The 24,154-nt window shown below is 47.9% G+C and overlaps 1 protein-coding gene across 2 annotated transcripts in view; it reads right to left on the bottom strand.

Annotated features, from left to right (window-relative positions):
* Nucleotides 1–24,154, bottom strand: part of LOC144146032 (uncharacterized) — a 99,230-nt gene that overhangs the window by 38,080 nt on the left and 36,996 nt on the right. For both annotated transcript variants that reach the window (XM_077677952.1, XM_077677953.1), the window contains exons 2-3: nucleotides 17,861–17,948; nucleotides 5,587–5,637 (exon numbers count right to left, since the gene is read on the bottom strand). In XM_077677952.1, the coding sequence (XP_077534078.1) occupies nucleotides 5,587–5,637; nucleotides 17,861–17,948 (139 nt within the window). The remainder of the gene's footprint in view (nucleotides 1–5,586; nucleotides 5,638–17,860; nucleotides 17,949–24,154) is intronic.

The raw sequence follows: 24,154 nt of genomic DNA, 5'->3' as shown, positions 1-24,154 counted from the left end.
TAGTGCTGTCGTACAAACTAAAAGAAAGTGATGAATTTGCGCTTAAATCCATGTAAGACTTTGGTATCCCTTTCCTTCTGTTTGTTTTCTACACTACGTTTATTTCCATTGCGTTCTTTTTTTTTATTAAATGGTGCACTACGTTAACGCACCTGGCAGCAGGTATGCCAAATAGAGAATACGAAGTTCATTTTGAGCCGAAGGCTGCATAAACACAACATGGTTCCTCCGTGCAAACGGTCGTTTTCCCAAACCACCTCTTGCTGCAGACTGCCTAAATGCGCCCTGAATGCACGCTGACAATGCGCCGTCTTACAAAATGCGCTTGAGCTGTCGACCTAGCTGCTAGCTGCTCCCCCCCTCCTTAATGAGCAAGGAGAAGGACGGGAACGTAGCGGAATAATGGAATGATCCCCACTAATGAGTAACAAAGAGAAATGCGTGACGAAATAAGACAGGGCAGCGATGCTCCAGCGCACAGAAAGCGCTGTGAAAGCCAGGGAAATACAGGGTTGTACGACGATAATTGTAACACTTTAAAATTTTTTTCCCTGAGCGGACCGCTGTTCCGTTCGCGCTCAAACTTCACACGAAGGTCGAATTCTCTGGTCTATTTTGTTTGACACCAGGCAAAACGACGTACTTCGCTGTTTATTCAGAAAAGAAATAAAAACGGTTTCGCCTATGGGGAAACGGCGCCCCATTTGGGCATACGAGCCAGTGCTAGCTAATCTTAGAACAAGGGCGCCACCTGGGGTATGCAGAGCGAAACGGATCATGGGGTTTCACGCTCCTTCCACGGCAAGAATTAGGAAACCAAATGGGGTAGCAAATGACAAGAAAATTGAGAGTATGTTTTCTGATGGTCTGCTACCGCATTTGGCTCCTTCCACGGCGGGAAGGATCCAAATGACGTAGCAGACGATCAGAAAATGTGAAAGTAGGTGAGATACAAATCCAACGTTTATTGGCAACGATAAACCGTGTGAATATTTTATTACGATTGATATCAGCTGTTATGAAACTATTCGTGATCATCGTAAACTAGGGACGAAAGAGATGTTCTGGTCGCCTGCCACCTCATTAGGTTCCTTCCTACCGTGCATCCCCATCGTCCGTTTCGCTCTGCATATCCCAGGTGGCGCCGTCGTTCCAAGATCAGCTTGCACTGGCTCGCATATCCAAATCGGTCACCATTTTCCCATTGGCGAAAATTGTTTTTATTTATTTTCAGAAGAAACAGGTAAGTGCCGTCGTTGTTTCGGGTGCCAAACAAAATAGACAACAAAATTCGACCTTTATGTGAAGTTTGAGCGCGTATCGAGCAGCGGTGCGCTCAGGAAAAAATTTTGAAGTTGTCCAATTATCGTCGTAACACCCTGTAGTCCACTACCTTGTACGAACACCTTGTAAAAATGGCGAATTGTGTCGATTCTAAAACCGACCTCTCATGAGTGATGCTAAAAATGAACGTCGGGGTAGAGGGGAGAGGAAGTGAGGAGGGGGTCATGTTAAAAAAAATGGCGGGGGTTATATAGTCAAACCCGGCTATAACGAACCCGGATACAGCGAATTATGCTATATATCGAACAAAAATAATTCAGTTACGGAAATACATGGGAAACATATTCCTTATAACGAAGTTCACATCCGGTATATCGAACTCTGGGCGCCTAGAATGGCCGCCGAAATGCATGATCTCGGAGCGGCGATTGAGATGTGGATTAGCCGCGACCACGGAGCAAGAGCCGCAACTTAGACATTGCGCCTCGCACAGAGCGACGGGACGCCCAATACTTTCCATAACTGTTTCCGACGGGCGGGACTCGCGACGGAACCCGCCCAGTCGTCCAGTCCGGACCAAGACAGCAGCATCTGTGAACTGTGGGAAGAGCTAGCCAACGTTCCCGATGATGTCGCGAGTGAAATCCGTCCGACGCTTATAATGAAGCGCTTTCACAGTCGATGTGCTCCGCCAATGCGTCCTAGATTTTTAAGAACGCGGACTTGAACTGGTGCAAACAATGTTTTGTGTAGAGAATTCTAGGGTTGTTGAAGCCGGCAAAACGAAAGTGAAAAATAAAATCACCGCTTTTTTTGCAACGCGGGCAGTTAAGGGGGAAAGTAGCTTTATTACTTCCAATAAATGGATTATTATGGTAATGGCTACTGTACTGTGTTCGTTTCTGCATACGCGGAAGGCAGAGTTGGGGAGGGACGGGGGGGGGGGGGGGGGGGGGGTCTTGCGGATTGCGAACTCGTAACAATAAGCTTGTTATAGGCGGGTTCTGCTATATCGAACTATTGGATATATCGAAATAATCGCGGTGCATATTGCAGTTCGCTATAAACGGGTTTGAATTGGCTACTGTACTGTGTTCGTTTCTGCATACGCGGAAGGCAGAGTTGGGGAGGGACGGGGGGGTCTTGCGGATTGCGAACTCGTAACAATAAGCTTGTTATAGGCGGGTTCTGCTATATCGAACTATTGGATATATCGAAATAATCGCGGTGCATATTGCAGTTCGCTATAAACGGGTTTGACTGTAAGTACTTGCATTGGGTAGATGAACGTTTCCATCGGAATGTTAGTTTTCTTTCTTGAAATTGGCTGATAGTAAAACAGTGAGTGATACGTTGAAAAAAATAAAAATAAAAGGCGGCCAATGTAATATTGGCCAGCATGGAAAAAAATAATGTAAAATTCGCTTGCACAAATCGCCTGGCAAGAAAGGCATTTAGCGCAAATTTATTCGTTGATTGTTTCCGGCACTAGTTTCTTCTCCCCAGGGTATTACAGTAAGGAGCGCGAGGTTGCAATTATTACCAACCTTCTTCATTCCACGTCACGGTGAGAAAGATGACAGCAAAAAGAAAGCATAAAATGTGGTAAAAAGCAGAACAAAAGTTAGAACAAGAACACTATGCATATAAACTTCACGTTGCGCATATTCGTGACTGACACTCGTCAGGGCCGCAAAAGAAGTCATCGGCAGCCTGAACAGCATCCCCCCCTTTACTGCAGAACCCTTTATCCCTCTTCCATTTTCTTGCTTCGTCTTGTCACGCACGGGCGATCCTAAGCCTTCCGTGTTATTATAGGCACGCCCGACGTGTGAGGCAGAGGGCGAGAGGTGGCGTGCACCCTTCCTTCCCTTCCGGCTCATTATTCGCCGGCGCTCAGCTCTTAGAGCTCCAGTAATGGCGCCTGCGCTCTACACAGTATCCTTCCTTGTAGTCACGCCCTTAGCGCGGCCCTTGTCCGGTCCCTCGCGGAGAAAACACCTTCTCTGAGAGAGGAACCTTTCTGCACAAGTAATGCCCGAAAGTTTGGTGTTGAGCACTACTGTTCCCCGACAACTTGCTTTCTGTTTCTTGTTTTATCCCAAAAGAACAGGACGAAAAGAAATTGGCGTGTAGGCGATTTATTCCTACCTTTCCCTTTGAAGACTGAACGCTCCTTACGGTACTGCTTATTGTTGCTGTCGAATGACTGGTTCATATATACAGAAGTAGCTTGAAGGCATCGGGAAACGATATCGGCGTGTTCTCGCGCGTAATGTCGTTGTGTACAGCAATGAAACGCTACAAAGTAAATTCAGGTAACGATACTTTCACATTTCCCTTCGTTAGTGTGCTTTCAAACGCTCGCCGCAGGCTGCGTTGTTCATAATTCTTTTGCGTATTTTATCTCAGCAACGCCTTCCACTTCCCCGGTGGGCGACACTGCAGTCATGTGAAGCTGGTTCTATAGGGTGTGAATTTCGCGTGCGAATTCGCAGCTGCGGCGCCGCTCCTGCGACAAAACGATATACGCTCGTTGCTGCGACAAATTGTGAAATCTTTGGAACAGTCGAACTTCTGTGAACACCGTTGGCATTTGTGGATTCGTAGCAGCCGGCAAAATAGGAAAATAGATCGTTTTGCCGCCCGAGCGACGCCGCAGTTGGGAATTCGCGGACAAAATTCGCACCATGTGGAACAAGCTTTAGAAGGGGTTTATGTCGTTGACGAATTTATTAACATTCGGATTTCGCGGCTCCCAAGAGCTTGGGAATTGGCTAAGAAGATGGCTACGCGTTGTGATAGCAAAATGCGAGCACCTTGATTAGCCCTTATTGTAGCACCTGCTTCGCTCCCTGTTCACCTTCCATATCCCGCGCTTTTCTTTTTAATTTCCGGATGAATTCATCTCGTTTTTTTATAACCCTATACTGTTAGCACCGTGGTAAACTTGTTTTACAGCTGATGGCACGACGTCTGTCGTCATCAACGTTTCTTTTTCATTGCGTCATGTTTGGGGTAGTGGCATCCCTTCATTTTCGCGGTTTGAGATAATCACAACTGAACGATGGAGGGGGGGATAATTTCGATTGTCTGGGCTAACAGTGCAATTTCGGTGGTGGGACAGATTTCTATTTTCCAAATTCGTTTCTTCGTCTATAGCGCTAAGTTGGGCGAGTTGGTTACTAACGAAGGAATTCATCGTACTAGCGAGCATTAAGACATTAACATTAAGAACCTGTCTTTGAATGTTCGCTAGTACGATGAATTCCTTAGTTCCTTCATCCACCCTCCCCCTCCGCTGCGTCTAAACATCCTCACGCTCCTTTCAACCTACTCGCGAATCTGTATTCGTGTTTACTTCCAAGGAGGCTTAACACGTACAGACAACAACGCCGACACCGGATTTTTGCGAAATGGCGTCAGTGTACTGCTTACGTAGTAAAAGAGTTCTCGTGACTTTCCGATGGAGGAAATATTTAACGTCTTCTTCCATTTAAACCCGAGCGCTCCATGTCAAAGCAAGCTGCTTTTAATGCTTTACAGCTGTTACGGGCCAGTCAGTGTACTAATTAAGGGCCGGCAGTTCGGAAAGTCGACGCAAAGCTCATTGCGTAGAATATGTATGTCATGTGTTAAATGTGTGTGCCGAGCAGCAAGACCGCAATAAACGCACAAAAGCGAACGGCCAAACAAGCAGAATCATGCAGAACAAATACGACGATTGCAAAACAAACACAAAACAAGTACCGCCAGCGCATGCTTACAGGGAGGTAAGTGCATCAAGATGTAAGCTGCAGACACCGTAATGCGAACACTACAGCCCTCACGTTTGCGTTGCCCGCTTCAACAAAAGCGAATTAAACGTCACGGCGAACTAAAACAGGATAGCCTTCAGCAAATTTAATGGCAAATTATTTCTTCCGCGTTCCTGAATTTAAGAAAGAAAAAAAAAAACAAATAAAACGAGACTGACAGAACAGCACTGCATAAACTAAAATTAACAGCGTTCCATGATTGTAGATACCTACTTAAAGCCGCCATTTCTCGAAAATACCTCGCTCGATCAAAGTCGGCTCAGGTTGCAAAGTTGTATATTTATTATCCCAGGGACGCGTACTCTTTCGGCGGTCGTACACGGGAAATGTATACGTATTTATACCTCTTTTTTTTTTGTCCTACACTCTGGGCCGGAAGAGCCCTTTCCGTCATTTAACGAGAGCTTAGCGATTTGTCCCCGTTCTATCTATCTCCAGGACGGCGGTAATCTGGCCCAGAGCTGAGCCGAGGGAAACCACTTACCGGTGTCGTTGGCGATGTAAAAGGCAGCCCTCTTCCTTATCGTCAAAGCCCCTGGACGAAAAAGAGAAAGGAGAACACGGAGTTAATCGCTGGCAACCGCTACGTCTTTCGGTGATTGGCTGCGTAATAGCGTTTGCAACAGCGCCAACAAGAGCAAGATGCAGGCTACTGCAGGGAAGTCGTTTGTCTGAGCACGCTTATTGAATGCACGTGATTCAAAAATTCCAAATAGGACATATTGTGCAGCATTTCTGCTGTTATGATAAAGGGAACAACCTGACCGTTTTAAGACCATTTGTTCATGCGCAGTTTCCGTTATTAATGAGGTGTGGTATCTTTAATAAGCGGCATAGCTTTTCTGGAGACGCAGTTCTCTAGATACACAAAATTCATTATGGCCCGTGTCATTCATTGCCATATATGCGTTCTTGTTTCATCCGGTTTAATGTGAAGTGTAAGTACTCACTTCGGGAGTATCAGGCTAGCCGACTTTGCTGGGCTAGCTCCGCCAGTTTCATTAAAGATTGTTCGTTTCCTGTAAATATTCACGGCGTTGATTCTATGCTCACGTCTCAGGTTTGTGTATTTTAGGAAGGGTGCACAGGCACCGAGAGCCCTATCGCCTGAAATTTCATCCTTAAAGGGAAGCTTTGTTTGCCTCTCTCGCGACATTTAGAGGGGCTGCTGCTGTTGTCTCCCTGGCTAAATGCGCCGCTCGTACCCGACGCCTCCTGCTCGCCGAACGGTATGGTGAGAAGGAGCAACCCGCGGTTCTCACAAAAGCACCAGATGGCGCGCTGGTACCCGCATTCATTCATTCATTCATTCATTCATTCATTCATTCATTCATTCATTCATTCATTCCGCCATCACCAATGCATCCGAAGAGGTGCCAGCAGAATAGCTCAGTCACGCAGAACAGAAACGTCTTCGCTAACAACGAAACGTGGAGCGTACCGCAAATGTATGCTGGCTCGAATACGTGAGTCAAAGCAACAAAGCGTGGCTGCAATTAAAGGACGACGAGCGTCCCGAGAACTACGCCCACAAGCGACTAGTGAACAAAAATGCCACACGTACTTTCGTCTCAACCCGGTTTTGCCATGACGCCCCCACGATCCTTTTCAAACGGTGCTTCCAGAACTCCATTGTGCAGTTCAGAACAGTGACCTTAGCTAAATCATTGGAAGCTTCGCTTTACATCGATCCCAGCGCATGCGTGGGTTCGCCAATTTCCTAATCATCATACTAGAAATAAACATTGCGTCTTGTTTCAGTTTGTCGTGATATATATGATAAAGCGCGGTCACAAAACCATGATTTAAATTTAATGTAGCGTTATAAAGCGAAACGTTCAAACATAGACGCTGCATGGGCAAATAAATTACGTTCAGAAGAAAAAAACCTTGCGGAAACCTTGATTCACAACATACTCCGTGAAACGCACTATAGCTTGTGTAAGCCGATATTTCTTTATCCCTGATGCTACTGACGCCCGCGCCATGGGCACACTTTGTAGCGTAAATAATTACTGACATACGAAAACCGTCGACTATTAATTGGGACCTGCGCCGAAAAGGTGTGAAAACTAGGCAGCGCTCGATCAATACAAACTTGATATCGTTAACCCCTGCAGCCTACTCTAAAAAAGCTTGATAGAACGGCGATGAACTCTACGGTATAATTAGGCTCGAGATTAGCGGGACCTCACTAAAAACTGGACATGACAGACTAAGAGGATTATTTACGTTTAAAAAGTAAGACTCGAAGGGCTAGTCAAATCTAGTTTGGGACGGTCCGCGCATTCAGTTAGACCTCGTGTTCTACGAGAATAGTGACCTAGCCAAACTGGCAGAAAACATCGTTAATGCCGCCTGGGCGATGTCATCGAGCGACACAGTGTCGGTCATCAAAGGTCAGATAAAAGTGCGTTTTAATTTACGGTAATGAAGGAAGTTGGCTCATTAAATTTCGAGCGCTACAGCCATGCCGTCCTGTGGGCTTATCCTATTTGACATTGCTATCACATTCGCCCCCCCCCTTTCCCGCCCAGGGCAATTTATCCTACCTCTTTGCTCGCTCCTGGGATAACCTTTCTGGCGATGCAGTAATATGATTGGTCGCGATAATTGTCTCTCTGGAATCTGAATGTATAGTGAAGTTACGAAAACCTACGCGTGCAACACTGCGCTACGGAAATCGGCGCTCGGACCAAGGAAATGCTAAGACTTCGACGAAACTTTTCCACGTGCTGGTGCGACAATAAATCTCGGGCAATATGCATAAGGAGAATAGGCGCAACTTTGAGCAGTCACGGAGGCATTCGGATCGGTGGGGGCGTAGAAATTTGGGATTATGCGTCATACAAGGGATCTCCGCTCGCATAAAGCAGCTTAAATTAGCTCAGCGTGCGCTGCTCGCCGTTCGCTTCGGTCATTTATATACGGGCCGGGCGTAAATGAAGTTCTCTGCAAATTGCATGAGGAAACGTACCGTTACTATTTTAAAGCGAAACCTTTGTTAGTGTGATTGATGCCGTTCTGTGGAGAAAGTGTATTTCCCCGTAGACTGGTTGGTCGACCGGAAAGCTCTGATAAGATCTCTTGACACACGGCGCGTGCGTGATTAAACCGGGCTTCCGTTGTGTCCAAATGGTTGCTTCAAAATCGCGAAAAAGGAACGGTGCTAGATAAGACAATGCACGCATCGATCACGAAGAAGGTGTACAATAGTATACCTGTATCTCATAAATCACGTATAGGTACGCATTCAGATTGTTCGTTGATGCGTTTACTTAGTGCGCGAAAAATTGTCGCATGGGTTCATTCTTCGTTTGCAATTTGGGTCTTAAGACCTTACAATTGTAAGGTTTGACGATAAATTGTAACCTAACAATTGTACAATTTGTCGATTGTAACCTTACAAATTTTACAATTGTAAAGTTTGACGATCAATTGTAACCTTACAATTGTACAATTTGTCGATTGTAACCTTACAAACCTTACAAATGTAAGGTTTGACCATCAATTGTAACCTAACAATTGTACAATTTGTCGATTGTAACCTTACAAACCTTACAAATGTAAGATTTGACGATCGATTGGACGCACTTTCAGCGAAGCTTTCGCGTTTCTCTCAACTTTCTTTAGGAAGTAATGGTGATTTTTGTATCCTTAAATATTGTTAATGCCTGCTTTAAAGATAATGTTTTCCCAGTCTTACGTGCGTACCTCAAGAGATTGCAATTGCCATCGGGGTCGTCACGATCAACCACTCCCCGCAAAGAAACCCAGAAAGACAAATACATCTTAGTTTTCATCGAAACATTAGACCGCGCATTACTCATTACAATTTTCCCGCAAGCGAAATGATATTTTCATTACACGTGAATTCGCACCGTTTAAAAGCGAATATTTCTGGAGCTGTGAACAGAGCTTGCGGCTAAAATGGCCACTTTCAGCACAGACTCGTCGCGCGTTTACGTCGTGCTACGAAACGAGCATAAAAGTCCTACATTTTGGATGGCTGTGGAACTTACCAAGCAAGCTGCTCGTCAATATACTACTGACGTCGATATAATGCTGTTATGCTGTTTGCTGTTATAATTCAAAGTTTGCAAATCTCGTAATGCGTTTTTCGGCTGCGAATCCATTCTCAGCCGCTTAGGAGCAATAAAACGCAATAAATACGCTATTTTTTATATGCGCTTTCACTCAGGGTTAGAGATTCACAAAGAACAGTTTCCCACACTAGTTGGACTTACATAACAAACGGAGCAGTAAGGCGTTCAGCGGCATGGAAGATTTAAAAAACCCTCTCTCGGCAGACTTGCATATTTAACTTCAAAAATCTCTTTAACGACGCTGCCGGTCGACGAGGCAAATAATTCGATTACCAAAGAGCCTGTTCCTCTTTATTCATTTTCATTTTGTCTTCCGCTGTTATTTTGCGTGATTCCCCCCTAAGCGTTACTTCTCCGCGATGCCGCCAAGCGCGCCGCAATGAGAAAGCCGCTCCAGCGCTTCCGAAGCTGGCCGCGCCGGTCATCGAGAGCGTCATCAAAAATAGAGCCAGAGCAGGCATCCTCCTTACGAACACCGCGACAGCTCTCCAGCCACCACTTTTCCCGAAAAAAACAAAGTTCCGTGCACTGATATTCCCCAAAGCCGCCGCCGTCATAGCTCGTTGGGTCAGGAAACAGGTCGGGATAGTTCCGCCGCCGCGTGTCGTAAATCCCGGGGACGAGAGTTTCTGGTTGTCACAAACGCGATACGCTGTTCGCTTCAATACGGAGGTGCCAGTGGTTCGGCGGAAGGTATACGAGGAAGCCTTTTGGCACGCCCACAGCCTCGGCAAACGCTGCACGCAAACCACGAAGCGGTGGGACGCTGAAGCGGAATGGCGACGGTCGCACGCTCGTCCTAGTCGTGGTGGTCGTCGTCGTCGTCGTTCTCTCGGACGCATTGCTATAACAAGTCGGCCTTCCCTCCTCCCCTTCCTCCGGGCTTCCAAGTCGTCGGGAGATGCGGGGCGGCTCATTACCGGAACCGCCTCGCGCGACCGCTAATGAGATCTAGGGGCACCGTGATGTGGAAAGAGCAGCGCCGCGCTCTTCCCTCCATCCTCCCCTCCTCTTCCATCCCTGTCTCCTCCGCGGCTTCCCCAATCTCCAGAGTCTTGCCAGAGTCCGTTCGGCCTGGGCTGCAGCGGCGGCGCAGTAATCACGTGCCGTTTGCAATTAGGGATGAAACGCCGCCGGAGGGTGCGTCGGCGGGAAGGCACGGCCCGCCACGGCTAAGGCCAGCACTGGGCCGCCGCTGTCCGTCGCTAGTAGTTAGGGATATGGGTCGGAACGGAGCCGATCCTCCGCGAGTGACACTTATCGGGATGCAGATAAGAAGCTGGAAGGCCCGCGCGCGCCCGGGCTCTAGCTGCCCTTTGGACCTTCTTCCTCCCTTGTGCATGCATAAGTGCGGTGCTGGGAATGCTCTGCTTGCACCCTGATTGCGTGCCCTCCTCGTTTTCTGCGCTATTTCGCGTTTTCCTCCGCACTTAATGGGTGGAGAAATACTCGATGCTAGTACAGCTAAATTAAACATAAAAGAAGGGGAGCTTGAACATCTCAAGCTATTATGGGCGTCTTTGCGGCGAAGAAGCGCGTAAGTAACTAAAGCGAATAATTTATGAGTTAAATAATGCACGTTTAATTTGAAAAGGAAACGTAAGATAGCCGCCCCGAGCATGCTGTTGTTGTCTTCCCAAACAAAACAAAATGTCTGCTTTCTTTTGCCATTCCGAAGGTCGGTTTACACGCTTTTAACACGTTGCTACTAGCAGAAACCAAGGTTCGTTGTAGGGGGCATTGATTAAACATGGTGTTATTATTAGAAACTATTTTCTGGTGTTCAGACGGTACATAATAAATTAAAGTCCAGGAATCAAAGCCTAGGAAGTTCATTAAAGGCAATCTACCAAAATCTGAATTCGGCGTATAGGCTTTTACTTTTATGCTGCACGCTCAGAAACAAAACGCAAAAGTTACAAATTTCAATAGACAAACTTTGCGGGCCCTTTCAAGTGAGGAAAGTGGTCTTAAGTCGGTTCTTAACTCCGTCGCAGGTCGACTTGCCGGCACCTATATCAAACTCTTGTCTCCCTCCCTCCCTCCCTCCCTCCCTTCCTCCCTCCCTCCCTCCCTCCCTCCCTCCCTCTCTTGTTTACTCGCACCGCATTTTTTAGAAGCTATATGATAAAGGCAGGGGTCAGAATATATTTTTTTGGGGGGGTCGCAGAATGTTTTTGTATACCCTTTGGTCCAGGGTAAATCTTACGGCACCCATGTTACGTTAAGTACCTTCGATTATATTTCCCCTCTGGATGTAACCAAGTGCAACATGCATATCTTGTGCCCTAATTGTTAGCACCAGTCGAAAACCCAGTTTAAATTCCGTACTTTTTCGACCCTTCGACTGCTTCACTGCAGGGATCGCCCTGTGGTGTAGCGGGCAGAAATCGCCGCCACAAAGTGGTATAAGTGGGGAGTACTGGGCAAACATCGTCGCTACACACGTATGTACGTACGTATGCGTTGCGGCAGGAATGGGACACTAAACCGCAATTGTTGTGCACATGACTGCTAACACGGCAGAATTTTACGATACGATCCCGTAATATTTGCGAAAATTACACACGTTGCCCCAGGCAGAATAGTTAAACGGTCACTTTCGTTGCTCGTTTGCCATTTCTGTGCTATCGGTGTGACCCCCATATCGCGTATTCTTGCGTCAGATCGCCCCGATTACGCTACAGAGGCCAACGCGCTTAAGCAACTGCCTACCAGTCGAATTATTTTAACGTCTCCGACGTTAGTGCAATGACACGCGTCCCCAATCTCCTTACCTCACCGTCTGTAGAACCCTCTTACAGCGCTAGCGAGCAAGGCTCTTCTCGCAATCCCCTCCGAGTCTCGCTCGCCGAAATCAAAAGGGATTTCCTATCTCGTGTAGTCGCTTCTGCCGGCCAGGCGACAGCCGCTCTAATTAGCGCTCGTGCCGAATGCACGCCACCATCCCGAGGAGAACCGGCAAAGACGCCCGGTACGGTTCTTTTTCGATAAACAAAGTTTCACCTCTCAAAAAAAAAAAAAAAAGAAGAAGAAGAAGAAGAAGAAGAAGAAGAAGAAGAAGAAGAAGAAGAAGAAGAAGAAGAAGCCAGGAGAGTGGAACAAGATTGTGGAGTAGCACGCAGGAGTTAGTGGAGATCCAGTAACACAGAGGCGTGTGTCTGTTTGATATACACCTGCGAGCCGCCGGGCACAAAAGAGAGTCGAGTGTCCTATAATTAGAAACTTCTGCCCCGCTGCCTCTCTCGACACGGCGCGCTCCACTCAAGGAGGGGTAATCTGGAAGCCATCGACGGTGACCCGCTGCTGCTGCTGCGGACCAAGTGGCTCGCACTCAACGGTGTATGCCTGAGTCTGGTCACGGCGGCAGAAGAGCAGCGAAAAGGCCGTGTAAGAGCGATGGATAGAGAGCATCAAAGCTATGCGCTACGCTACGCAAGAGGCTCCTCATACGCAGGCAAAAGCAACGGTATACTGCACACGCAGCCAGACAACCTGAAGGCGAGCAGGACGGTAACGTGGCTGGCACCGTTCGAAGACGCAGAGCACGATCCGTTTTCTTTCAAAACTGGCCGCTGCAGCAGGAGGCCTTGAGCGAGATGGTACGATTCGCAGCGACTGTATTATAGGAAGCGACACGGAGAGTCGTCGCATTGGCGAGTTAATTTCCTCTCCGTCTTCTCTCCTCCTCTCTCCCTTGTCTTGCTATTGCGACTTGATAATGGAGCGTTTCAGGTCGGCTTCCTTGAGGCCACACCGGCTTCAAGGTCGCACGGTATCGTCTGAGCTCGTCGCCTAAGCACTGCACTGGCGTGAGCAAGCGAGCCAGTGTATTGGAGATGGAGGCTGCAGATAACGAAGAAGAAAGCGAACGAATATTTCGTTCGCGGCGTCACAATCCCGTTCGATTTCTCTCCCCCTTCGTGCGCCGTGAAAGGGCGCCGACTTTCGTTCGCCCACTTTTTTACTGGTTTATACTTCACTTTTTCGGTTCACTTTCTGGGTTTTCATCGCCCACAACTCCTCTGCAAGCCACGACACAACGCGCATCAGCCTCGGCGCACATGAATGGCGTCCTCTTTGTGCACACGGTTCAAACGCCCACCCACGAATGGGCGTTTGAGCGCGGAATTCAGCTGCTCGACTTGCGCTAGCAGAACTGTCGCACCGCGCCCACGCCTTTTGCCCCATGCACAGTTCTTTCTCTCCTTATTTTTTTTTACATTGTTTCCTATTGCTCGCAATTGATCGGAGATGGTATGCGCTTCATGTGTGTGTCTTCGCGCGGTTATTCGGGCCTCTCGGTTCGTTTTCTCGCTCACTTCAGCAACAGTCTCGGGACGATTGAAAGGAATGGGAGTCCGCGCTATGGCGCTTTTTCCTCGTCTATAGCGAGGGGCCGCCGAGTCATTTGCGTGGAGCTGCCGTACGAGAGGAGTCCGATAAAGTTGGCAGGCAGCAGAGACTCCGACTCCGACTGCGCGAACTGTGACCGGCCGTTCGTCGACGTCGTCGCCGGTATCGCAACCGTTCCTTCTGCGCTAAGATGGGGGCTCGCTAGGCAGACGCGAAAGAATGACTCGAAATGCGTCGCTCTTTCAACGCCAAGCTCTCTCATTTCGGGCTGCCGCGGCTTCCATTTGTGTTGTTACTGTTCGCCATTGCCGCCTGCCGCGAGTATGCTCGATGAAAGAACGCAGAGACGGCGAGGAAACAATTCTTGACCGCCATAAAACGCTCCCGGTGTTATTGTAGCCAGGACTTTGCGGGCCGAAGCGACGGGCAGTAAATCTTTTCCTTCATATATAGAGCGCGGCTTAGGGACTGCGGCGACGGCAGGCTTGACGGCGGGGAAAGTAAACCGACGACTATAATTCCGCTGTTTCCGTCGCCACCGTCGCCGCACGAAGCCAATTTCTCGCTTGTGGGTTTCGATTAAGTGATACGTTGGATTGGCAAACATCGCTGGGATAATGAATGGTTTGTTCTTTTCTTATGTCGACCGCTATGTTTATTTTCTTTATTTCTCCCTTCCAACGGTGGCGGATGTTATGTGTAACAACGAACGCCGTTAATCCTGACTGAAGTTGTTTGACCATGTTTTGTTTTGTACAGCGTCCGTGTGTACTATGTGACAAGTTTTGTCCTTGAAGTCCGCTTGACGTCCCCTCGGGCATCACTGAACTTTGGCCTATAACATCACGCTCATTCTTCTCAAACGCGAAAGCATCCCGGACTAAGGATGCTCAGCCCTCCTGAATGAGAAAAATTTTTCATCAATGAATTGATCGATCTACCGAAGCTAAGGCTCAACCAAACTGAAGACAATATCACGAGGGTTAACCTGTAAAGATGGAAAAAAAACGACAGAAGAGGCACCTGTCCAATATTCATCAAGGCGTAGCTTGATGTTAGACTTGCGACCTCGGTTTGAGCTTAACGTTACGTAACCTTCATGTTGAGTCTTTAGACGTGCCAAGCAACGTCACACTCATTGTACTTTCGGGATGCGGGTACCGGTTGAAGACTTCAGAGCTCAAAGCTTTACGTTAGGCTGGACGTCGCATACCCACCTTGCCCCCTCCTACAACGCAACAGCCCTTGCTCAAGCGAGTTAAAAACCCTAAATACGAGAGGCTCCGCCGAGTGAACGGTTTTATTTCTCCATCCGTGAAATTCTTCACGCTGTTTCACTGGACGTTCGTTTACAAAAGAGCTAAGTTTTTTGTCAGTTTCTTATTTTTTCTTTCTGTTTTTTCACACTTGTTTGACTGTTTTCAGAAATATGTACCAATTTACCATGCGGATTGATGCTTTTTTATGTAATTAATCCCTGCCCACCTGCTTGGTCTTCGGACTGCAGTATGTCTTAAATAATAATAATATTAATAAAAATATTCCCGTAGATCTTCACCATGTTTCAGTATTGAAGAGCGCCGGTATCGAATTTGGCCATGTTGCACAGCAATTTAGCATATTAGTAAAATCAAGTGAGGTTATCGAAGCCTGTGCAAAGGCTCAAAAATGCAGTCAAAATCCGGCCTGCTCTTTTCTTTCCTTTTTTTTTTTTGGGGGGGGGGGGTCAGGGGGTGAGGGGGTATACATGAACGGGAGAAGGTGATGGTCTTTTTTCCTCTCGGTTGGACAGAGCGCCGACCGTTTCGGAGATATTGCTTCTCCACCCTATAGCGCTGCAACATGTGCTTTGTTTTCTTTTTTTTTTTTTTTGGTCTGTGCAATTTTTTTTGTGGGAAAGGGACCAGTTGCCAATACGTTATTAATTTCGTACCGACACGCTCATACCACGCGTAGCTTTCTCTCCGAGAATAAAAACAATGAAACAGTGAATTTACGAAATAAAAACTGCAGGAGCTTGAAAACCGGACTGTTGCCGATGATTAATGAATCTGAATAAAATATCGCGAGGGTGCTTAATATCCCCTGCCTTATCCATTAGCAAAATCCTCTGTACTGGGTTTTAATTTCCATCGTCTGCAAAAATATTCGCCTCAAGCTCCTATCGAGAACGGGAACAAGAAAGTAAAAGAAACTAGCGAGGGTGAACTAAAATATTTCTGTTTTCCGCCGCGCGGCCGTAATTTGCGTACTTTTGGGAACGACCACATTTACAGAGGCTGCGTGCTTGCATCTACAGGCGAGAAAGAGACGTGTTGTTCGCCATAGCGGATTTTTTTAATACACCCGACGATATTGCGTTGCCCACGCGACGCATAATAATTCAGCGATTTGGAATTGCATCACAAGCAGCACGAGATGGGCGGGGGGTGGGGTAACGGTAAAAACAGCAACAAAAGCTACAAAAACTCGCCTTCGTCGGCTTGTCCGAAGCTGTGGCAGGGCGCATTTCATTCGTGTTTTGTTTTGTTTTTTAATACTGTGAGCACCCTTTGTCATTTCTCCGGTGCTCGTTGGCGTATACACTCTCGGTGTGGTAACTCTGGACTGCTTGCCGTGCCTCCTATTCATCTGTGCATTATCATAGCCGTTAGCTTAAGCACCAGTATTTCGTGAATACGCATCATTAAAGTATCTGCTCATTGGTTCTTCGATCGGCCTTTCGAGGGTATTTTGGCCTCTCAATGCAGTATTTTTTAACGCTGAAACCACACCACACGCGTCTCGAAAAAGCTCGAGGAACCAGGCTATTATAATGAAGTTTAATTTAGATATTGACGCTGATGGCGCGAGCGAGCGTTTTCTTTTTGCACTTTCAGTAGAATGCACAACGTTTTTAACACTTATTTAAACCACTGCACAGGGCACAAACTGACAAAGACGAAGCAATTCGACACGCACAAAAGCGCTGGTGGGTGTCGAATTTCAACACGGGATTTATATAGCCTTGGCCAATCCCCCTTGTGGGTATGTGCCAAAACCTTTGAGGGCATCATCATCATCATTATAACTTTTCTTCGTCTTTGCCACTTTCTGCGGTGTGTAGCGGTATGGATTACCAACTATCCGGAACCCTTAATCACTTAGTTAAAACTATGACCCGAAGAGTAAATTTTTTGTCACAAAAAGGAAATCTCTGTTTTAGAGGCTGTGTTTGAGTAAACGGTTCGCCGCCTCTCGTGCTGCCATTGCTAATTGAGTTTGCATTGGAAAAACAGCTCATTGGTGGGCCAGTCAATATATGCGCAACAATGCCGTCGGTCTTGATTTACAAACGTGTTGTGTACCATCTAAATAACCGTAGGCGTTACGGGTGCGTGCCCGTTTGAAGCATGTTGCTCGGCCCTCTTGTTCCTAACGCATGTTCGGCAAAAATCCCACTGAAATGCTCCGGTAATGTGCGGGCGACAAGTGTTTCCGGTCATCTTGTCGAAAACCATTTTTTTCTTGCTCGTTGTTGTAGCGGTGCAGTTCCTTCATACTGGTGTTTCCTTACGCGTTAAGACGTCCCTCTTCGTCTCCCTTGCTCCCACACTCACTCATTCAATCCACCACTATCCCAACCTTGCTCAGGTATTTTCGCCCTGTTTGCTGTGTAGGCGAAAATGATATAAAAATTGGTGAATCCCACGTAACGCGAAGCTTTCATCGCAGCATACACATTGGCTAAAATGAACTTGCGTGTTACATTTCTTAAGCGTTGCTGTCATTGATGTAGTTGCTGATTTTTCAGGACTGTGAGCAGTGGCGAGTGCCTCGAGCAATACGTGACGTAACGGGAAACGTTCAACGTCTGAATCGCCGTGCCCATGGCGCCACCAGCCCAAATCCCAGAGAACGGGTTACACGCATGAACAGGGCACTTCCCCAGGTATCCCCTACCCCGGCGGGTCGCTTCCCCGGCCGGCCCTTCACGTGCGATACGCAGAAGGCAGAGTTATGTTGTCTAAGGCAAAACACAGCGGCGCATCCGGCAAGAAAGCAGCAGCAGCAGCAGCTCCCCATAAAACCGGGAGGAGAACCAAAGAAAGCTTCGCTCTCTCACTCACTCACTCACTCACTCACTCACTCACTCACTCACTCACTCACTCACTCACTCACTCACTCACTCACTCTTCCCCGTGGTCCGATTTCTCCTCATCCTCATCCCTGTGCGCGAAAACGTCGAAACAAAGCGATTGCGCAAGCGATTAAGAGAGGTAGAGGGGAAAGGAGGATCCCGGATGGGGAACTCACTGCTCTCGGCCTGTGGGATGAGCAGCACCGCCGCCGCCGTCACGGCCAAAATGAGCGCGACAGGGCACGCCAGTCTCCGGGGGCTCGCCTGCAAGGCAGAGGGGGAGAAAGCATTGTCAGCACCCGGGCCAGCTCAGCACCGGGAAGAATGCCTCAATTTGCGAAGCGCGTGCCGATACACGCGGCACAGACACCAAACAAAAGGACGCAACGAGCGTGGAAACGCGCTCCGGCGGGTAAAGGGGCACGAGAGAGGGCGGCGCGGTGTACAAATGACACTCCCATTTCCCGCCACCCGGCGAAACTTAACGGCCCGCCGCCCGGCGGGCAAATTCTTTCCGTATACACGGACGCGCGTGTGCGCGCGTAGTTTACTATCTCGTTTGGGAACAATATAAAACCGAAAGCGTGGCGCGCAGTTTTCTTTGCGACATCTTTCTTCTCCCGGCTCGCGCACCAACGACATTGAGTTTGTGATGGCTGGGGGAAGAAACAATTTTAAGGCACCTGCGTTCCTGGCGCGTGCAGGTAATCTGGCGTTCCCGTGCGCGGCACAATACTGATGCTAGTCGTTAAGCGAGCTTTTTTCTCTCTGTTTCTTTTCTCGTTTCGTTCGGCTCCCGATTCGATGGTTTAAACGAGCGAATCGAGCAGAAGTTTCCGCTCGGTGTCGCTCGCATATCCGCCTTGCATTCGCGCATTAGTCGCTTCCGTTCCCGTCTGTTGTCCTCGCGCAAACTGAACGATTCGTGTTATAATTTTAAGCGAGTGTATCGGAGGCTAACCATCTTCCGCGCTGAAGCAAACTGCTGCTGTCTGACGTCCTCCATTTTCGTTTGCCCGATGTGAGGAGTCTGTTAAAACGACATCTTCTCCTTATTGCTACGGACGCGATCAAAACAAATTGGCACGAAGAGAAAACGTGGGTTCGGTTTTATTTGCTCCTGGAGATTCCCCCGGGGCGTGGAATTTAAAAAGCAAACACCGCACACCAATTCATTTCTCGTAGCCCAGAGAAAGTACGTGTTTCACCGGAAGCAATTTACGGGAAAACGGCAATCAACCCTGGGTCCGTTTCTCCTTCGAAACACCCAATATCGTTGCGTTAGTCTGTGTCCCTCGCATTGTAAACGAGCATCGAGTTAACGAGTAAACAGTGAAGCAGCTGGTGCACGGAATTCATTTCCCATGAAACGCAGCAAACGTGTTTGCGCGTTGAAAAGGCTACGTTGCTTAAGACATACTGGGCTGCATCAAAGTGCACTTTGTACGCACGCGTTCCATTTCTTACAACGCTGTAAATATGGCCGGGACGCAGAAACTATTAAAGCAGCCCTCGTGCTGGACTCGTCTCGAAAAGTGTAATAAGCATTTCAACAAAGATTCGTTCAATATGAGCGTAAGATATAACCGGCCGTGTTATTCTCCAATTGATTCCGTGACCCCTTCTCCTCCTGGTTTTGTTCCAGTTTGAGCCGTTAAAGTTTACGTCCTGCGCGAAACGTCGGGCCTTGTACATTTGTCGTGCATGAATTTTAATACTTGCTCTCTTTGCGCAGTGCTTCAAAACTAGCGTTCGTACCGTCCTGCACACTACGTAATGAAACAACTATACACTTGTTACGAATTTCATAATTTAGGCACCAATACTGTTTTAGTGTAAGAGTTGAACCAAATTTGAGCTGTGAGTGTTTCGAAGAGTTGCGACTTGAAGCGAGCTTCCACAAATTTGTTATGATCGGCTTGTGGCACTTAGACAAAAGCCGACAGTGCATAAACCACAGGGGACTAAAATTACCAAAAGAAAAGAACCAATCAAGAGGGCGTCATAATCGGTTTTTCCCTATCTCGTCGGTGCCTAAATGTTTGGAGCGTTTTGCATCGTCTCATCCTACAGAAAACTTGGGCGACGCGAGCCCCTTAGGCTGCATGAGCTTTAATATATTGCAGCATTTGTTTTGTGACTCGCGTAAATTACAAAACTTATCTGCGGATAAGCGTGAGCCACAGTGTGACCTTATTTAGCATCCTGTAAAGTATCGCTATGCGCGGGCAACTCCTATCCCTTTTTCCACACACGGCTTCCTACTTAGCTAACCCCTTGATGCATCGGCCAACTTTCCGTTGGGGAAGCTGCAGAGAGAATCGGAAACTGGGGAAGCGTGGAAACAGACGACGAACGTTGGAACTACAGTAAACCCTCGTTTTAACGAACTAGTTTGGCCAAAAAATTGACTTCGTTAAAAGCGATCCTTCTTTCTAAGTTGGATTAGTTTGCCCTCCACGCAGTGTAGTTATGACCGTGAAATACTTCTAGTGAAGCGAAAATTTGAATGACTCGATTTTATCATAACGACGACTTTACTGTACTTCTTTTTGCGCATTACTGCCAGAACCAGTTCGCCCGTCGCAGCTTCTATACCACAGCGCGGGTGTAGTCAAGAGTTTGACGGTGTATACCGTCTAGTCAGGACACATGGTTGAGGTAGTTCAGTGATCACTGACCAAAGTAAAAAATATACAAATGACGTTTCGGGAGCACTACGACTCCCTTGTTCACCCCTGAAGCGACCAGCTGGACGTCCCCAGTTTATGTAATACTCAGCAGCGTTTTTAGTGATTTTGCATAGGTAGTAGGTCCAAGGCGTCATCGGTCCTGTTAGGCGTGCTAGGAATTGTCTGGATGATGAGGCACTCAGTTTCAGCGGGTTGATGCATCCTTTTTGTTGTTATTATCTGAGGTTCATCCCAGTTAATCTTTTGTATATTTCTGAGCTTTTTACGCTTTGACTTTTTTACATTTTTGAATTTGGTCAGCGACCTGTAAACTACTTCAACCACTGCGCGAAGTTAACGAATCAGGTAAAAGTTAATGAAAGCCGAACGTCGAGCTGCGAGACCCTGCAATAGGCATGGGTTTTTAGCGGCGGCGTTGTAAGTCACTGTTCCTGCCATGATCATCCTCGAACCGTAACAGTCTTGGTCCAGTAAAAGGCAAGCGCTGTTTGAGATATCCTTTGTGCGAACAGGGATGACTCGGGGCGACAGCGTTGTGACGTTAATGTCTTCTTTGAAGCAATGCACTTGCGCGATTTTTTTTTTCTTTTTTGCTGTGGCACCATGAGTGCGCCACTTTTTGGTGAAACATGGTGATGCATGCGCAAGAAAATGATTATCATCATTCTTGTTGCCTGTATTGGCAGAGATGACAAATGAGTCCTTATTGGCGAAAACCATGCCCCGTTCGTAAAACTCAAGGCTCACAATCCCTCCCCAAGCAAAAACGCCTGTGTGTTCGAGATTTCGGCGCACGTTGAAGATCCCCAGGTGGTCGAGATTAATCCGGAGCCCTCTATAACCTGTGTAGTCTCGGCACGTTAAACCCTACAATCAATCAATCAATCAATCAATCAATCAATCAATCCCCCCGTATTACGACATCGACTTGAGGGAGTCTTCAAGCGAAAACTCGACAGTGCTGTCTTCAGTAAACAAAACATGCATCGGGGCAGGCTATGCGGGTGATTGGCAAAAATATTAAATCTTCCTTCACTTTCGGAAGCATATTCCAATCCTCTGGAGCTCATCTCCTATTTACTTACCTTTTTTTAATGACATCTATCAACAAAACGGTCACTGTCGTAGCTCCCTCCTCCCCCCCCCCCTCTCTCCACTGTTTAGCTACGCGAAATTGAGAAGGTCAGGATACTGCAATGATCCTCTAATTCTCCGCAGCGCGCATAATTTATACTGCGTGTCCGCCACGAAACAACGGCAGCCCCCGCAACAGGCAATCACGCGCGTTTGAACCGATGCTCGCTGGAGAAAGTTGCCTTAATACATCGGCCACTATACATCCGGGTGGTGGAAAGGAAGACCACCCAAGCGGCTTTGTTTGCGCCCGACACTATTCCCGGTATGATACCAAGAAAAGAAGTGAAAAAAAAAGTGCGGTGAACGCAAATCGGGTTCATGCATGAGCTTTTTATCCTCCGCACGGGGTCCCGTGATAAAGAGAAGCAGAAAAGGGGCGCCTCAGGTAGGCACAAGAGAATTGGTTCTGTGCTGCAGAAGCGAAATGCAAATTAACCTGCTGTAGTCGGGAAAGAAAAATATTGTTTTTTTTTCTTGATCTCAGCTTCGCACTAAATTATTCCACCCGCTTGTTTCTGGGGAGAAATGAAGCGGCCGCGATAAAAGCTGCCTCGGTGTTTTCGTTCTTGTTTTGCTTCGCTTTTCTCTGGATTTTATGGGTGGGTGTAACCACGCTGTAACGAGTCGGGGACCGCTAAGCTTTCGTTACTTTTGCTTTTTCTTTATTTTCGTTCCGCTTTGTGCACCGCTAGTTCAGTTCAATCGCGCTATTAACTAACTTGTTACTAACCCACAGGCTGTGCCGATGGGCATAACCTGCTCACGGAAAATAAAAGGTAACTCATACTAAGGTTATTCGCGCAAATCTGTCTGTGATCTATGACGGATAAGATACATATAAGAAGAAAGGAAAGAAAGCATCAATGGCTCGGGGAAAGTGGCGAGAAACATTAAAAAGCAGCACGAGAGATGAAAGGGTTAACGCAGGTTGGCGAAGTAGGGCAGCCGCTGCTTTGGGAGCGACAAGCTTCCGCGGTTACAATATATACATTTTTTTAACAGCGTAGTTGTGTTAGCTTAGGTTCCAACTGTGCTGTGCGTCGCTCAAAACCCGGCGTAGCAAAGCGGAGAGGGCGAATATGCTAGACCAAGACGTTTGAGGGGAAGTGGCGAGGAGGCAAGGAGCCGACGAGCAGGTGTGGGGAGTTCGCGTAGCGGCGCAGATGTTCGGGTGGGGAGGCACGCGTCGGGGATTGGCTGCGCCTAGTGATGACGTAAGCTCTGATGTGCACGTGTTTTCCTAGTTGAGAGAGACGGCGTGCGCTCGGCGTCAGTGATCGATCTACAGATAAGGTGGGCAGACCTAAGAAAATGCTCTCTCCCGAGGAAGAAGCCGAGCGTCGGCAAAGGAAGCGGGAAGTTAAAGCTATGTAGAAAAGCCAAGTAAAGCTTGTGAAGATCACCAGCTGAGCTGTTTCTTCAGTTTTCGCATCTCAATTGCGAAGGTGACCGAATTTTTTAACACGAAAGTGTTCTATTCCCGGATACACAAAGATTTCGGTGACGTCATATCCGTCACGGAAGTGGCGCCGTTACAACGAAGCAAGCGGACTGTAAAGGGTGCACCCCTGCACACAGGGTCTTCTTGTGAGGAAGCAACCTTTAGTGCTAATGGGTACCTTATTCTTACGGTTGTGCGCTTTTTGGTTTCATATTTTAACGCGAAAGTGTTTTATGCCGGAATACACCAAGATTTCGCTGACGTCATACCAGTCACGGAAACGACGCCAGTACACCTTCGCCGAGGCGACCCGCCAGCAGGATGTTGCTCGCCAAGCACAGACACAAGACAGCAGCCGACCCGCAATTCATGCTCGGCTGCAGATTTCGCTGCACATTTCACCTTCCTGTTTTAGCGATTGCTATGACAGAGGAACCAACCAAAGTTTTTCAACTTTTCTGCAGGCACTTTTAAGACATCTGGTGATTCTGAAAAAAGATACTGCTGCGCTTTATTGCAACATATGTGGCGTTCGATCGCCATGAATATAATAAAGGACCCCCAGGACATTAAGCGGACAAACAACCGCGCTTCAGATAGCCTCCTCTTCCAAACAGAAAAGGGTATAAAATAAAAAGAAGAAAGCTGTACTGCTATTATGTCGTTCCCCTATCGACTGACACCATCTCGGCCGCGGGGAAAGGAGTGACGACCATTTCTTATGCCTATCCCTTCCTCGACTGTTTGCTCCCCCACTTTGGCGTCCGTTTCTCCTTAGCCCGAGTCCGAGACGACAATGGGGTCCCTCGCGTCGTCGCACTGAATGGTGCGCGTCCGGGGGCCACTTTGCGGAACCGCGTCGAGATCCGAGAGGCGCGTGCCCTGGCGACACAATCGCAGCAGGCTCTGTACACGGGCTCGCCAGTGTGTTTTCGATAGGGATCGCGCCCGTGTGCGTTTGTCTTGGACGGAGACGGGAGCGGGCGCGAGCATTGTGCTCCGAGTGCCCGCGTGTCAAGACGACGCGTCGGTGTCGAGCTACGAGGAAGCCGGAAGGAAGAGGAAGCGCCGTCCTCGTCGCTTGAGCGGTTTGCTCGCTTCTCTCGGGCGAATGGCGCTGCTGTCGGATCAAGTTGCAGCGCCCGATCTGTAGTTGCTACGAGGTAGAGTAACCCGGTTCGGTAGAGCGACTCCTCCCG

Source organism: Haemaphysalis longicornis, unplaced genomic scaffold (genome assembly GCF_048455015.1).
Source record: "Haemaphysalis longicornis isolate Haplotype H1 unplaced genomic scaffold, Haemaphysalis longicornis Haplotype H1 scaffold_7, whole genome shotgun sequence".
Lineage (NCBI taxonomy): Eukaryota > Metazoa > Arthropoda > Arachnida > Ixodida > Ixodidae > Haemaphysalis > Haemaphysalis longicornis.
Note: the sequence above shows the minus strand (reverse complement) of the source record. Positions and strands in the feature narration are given on the sequence as shown.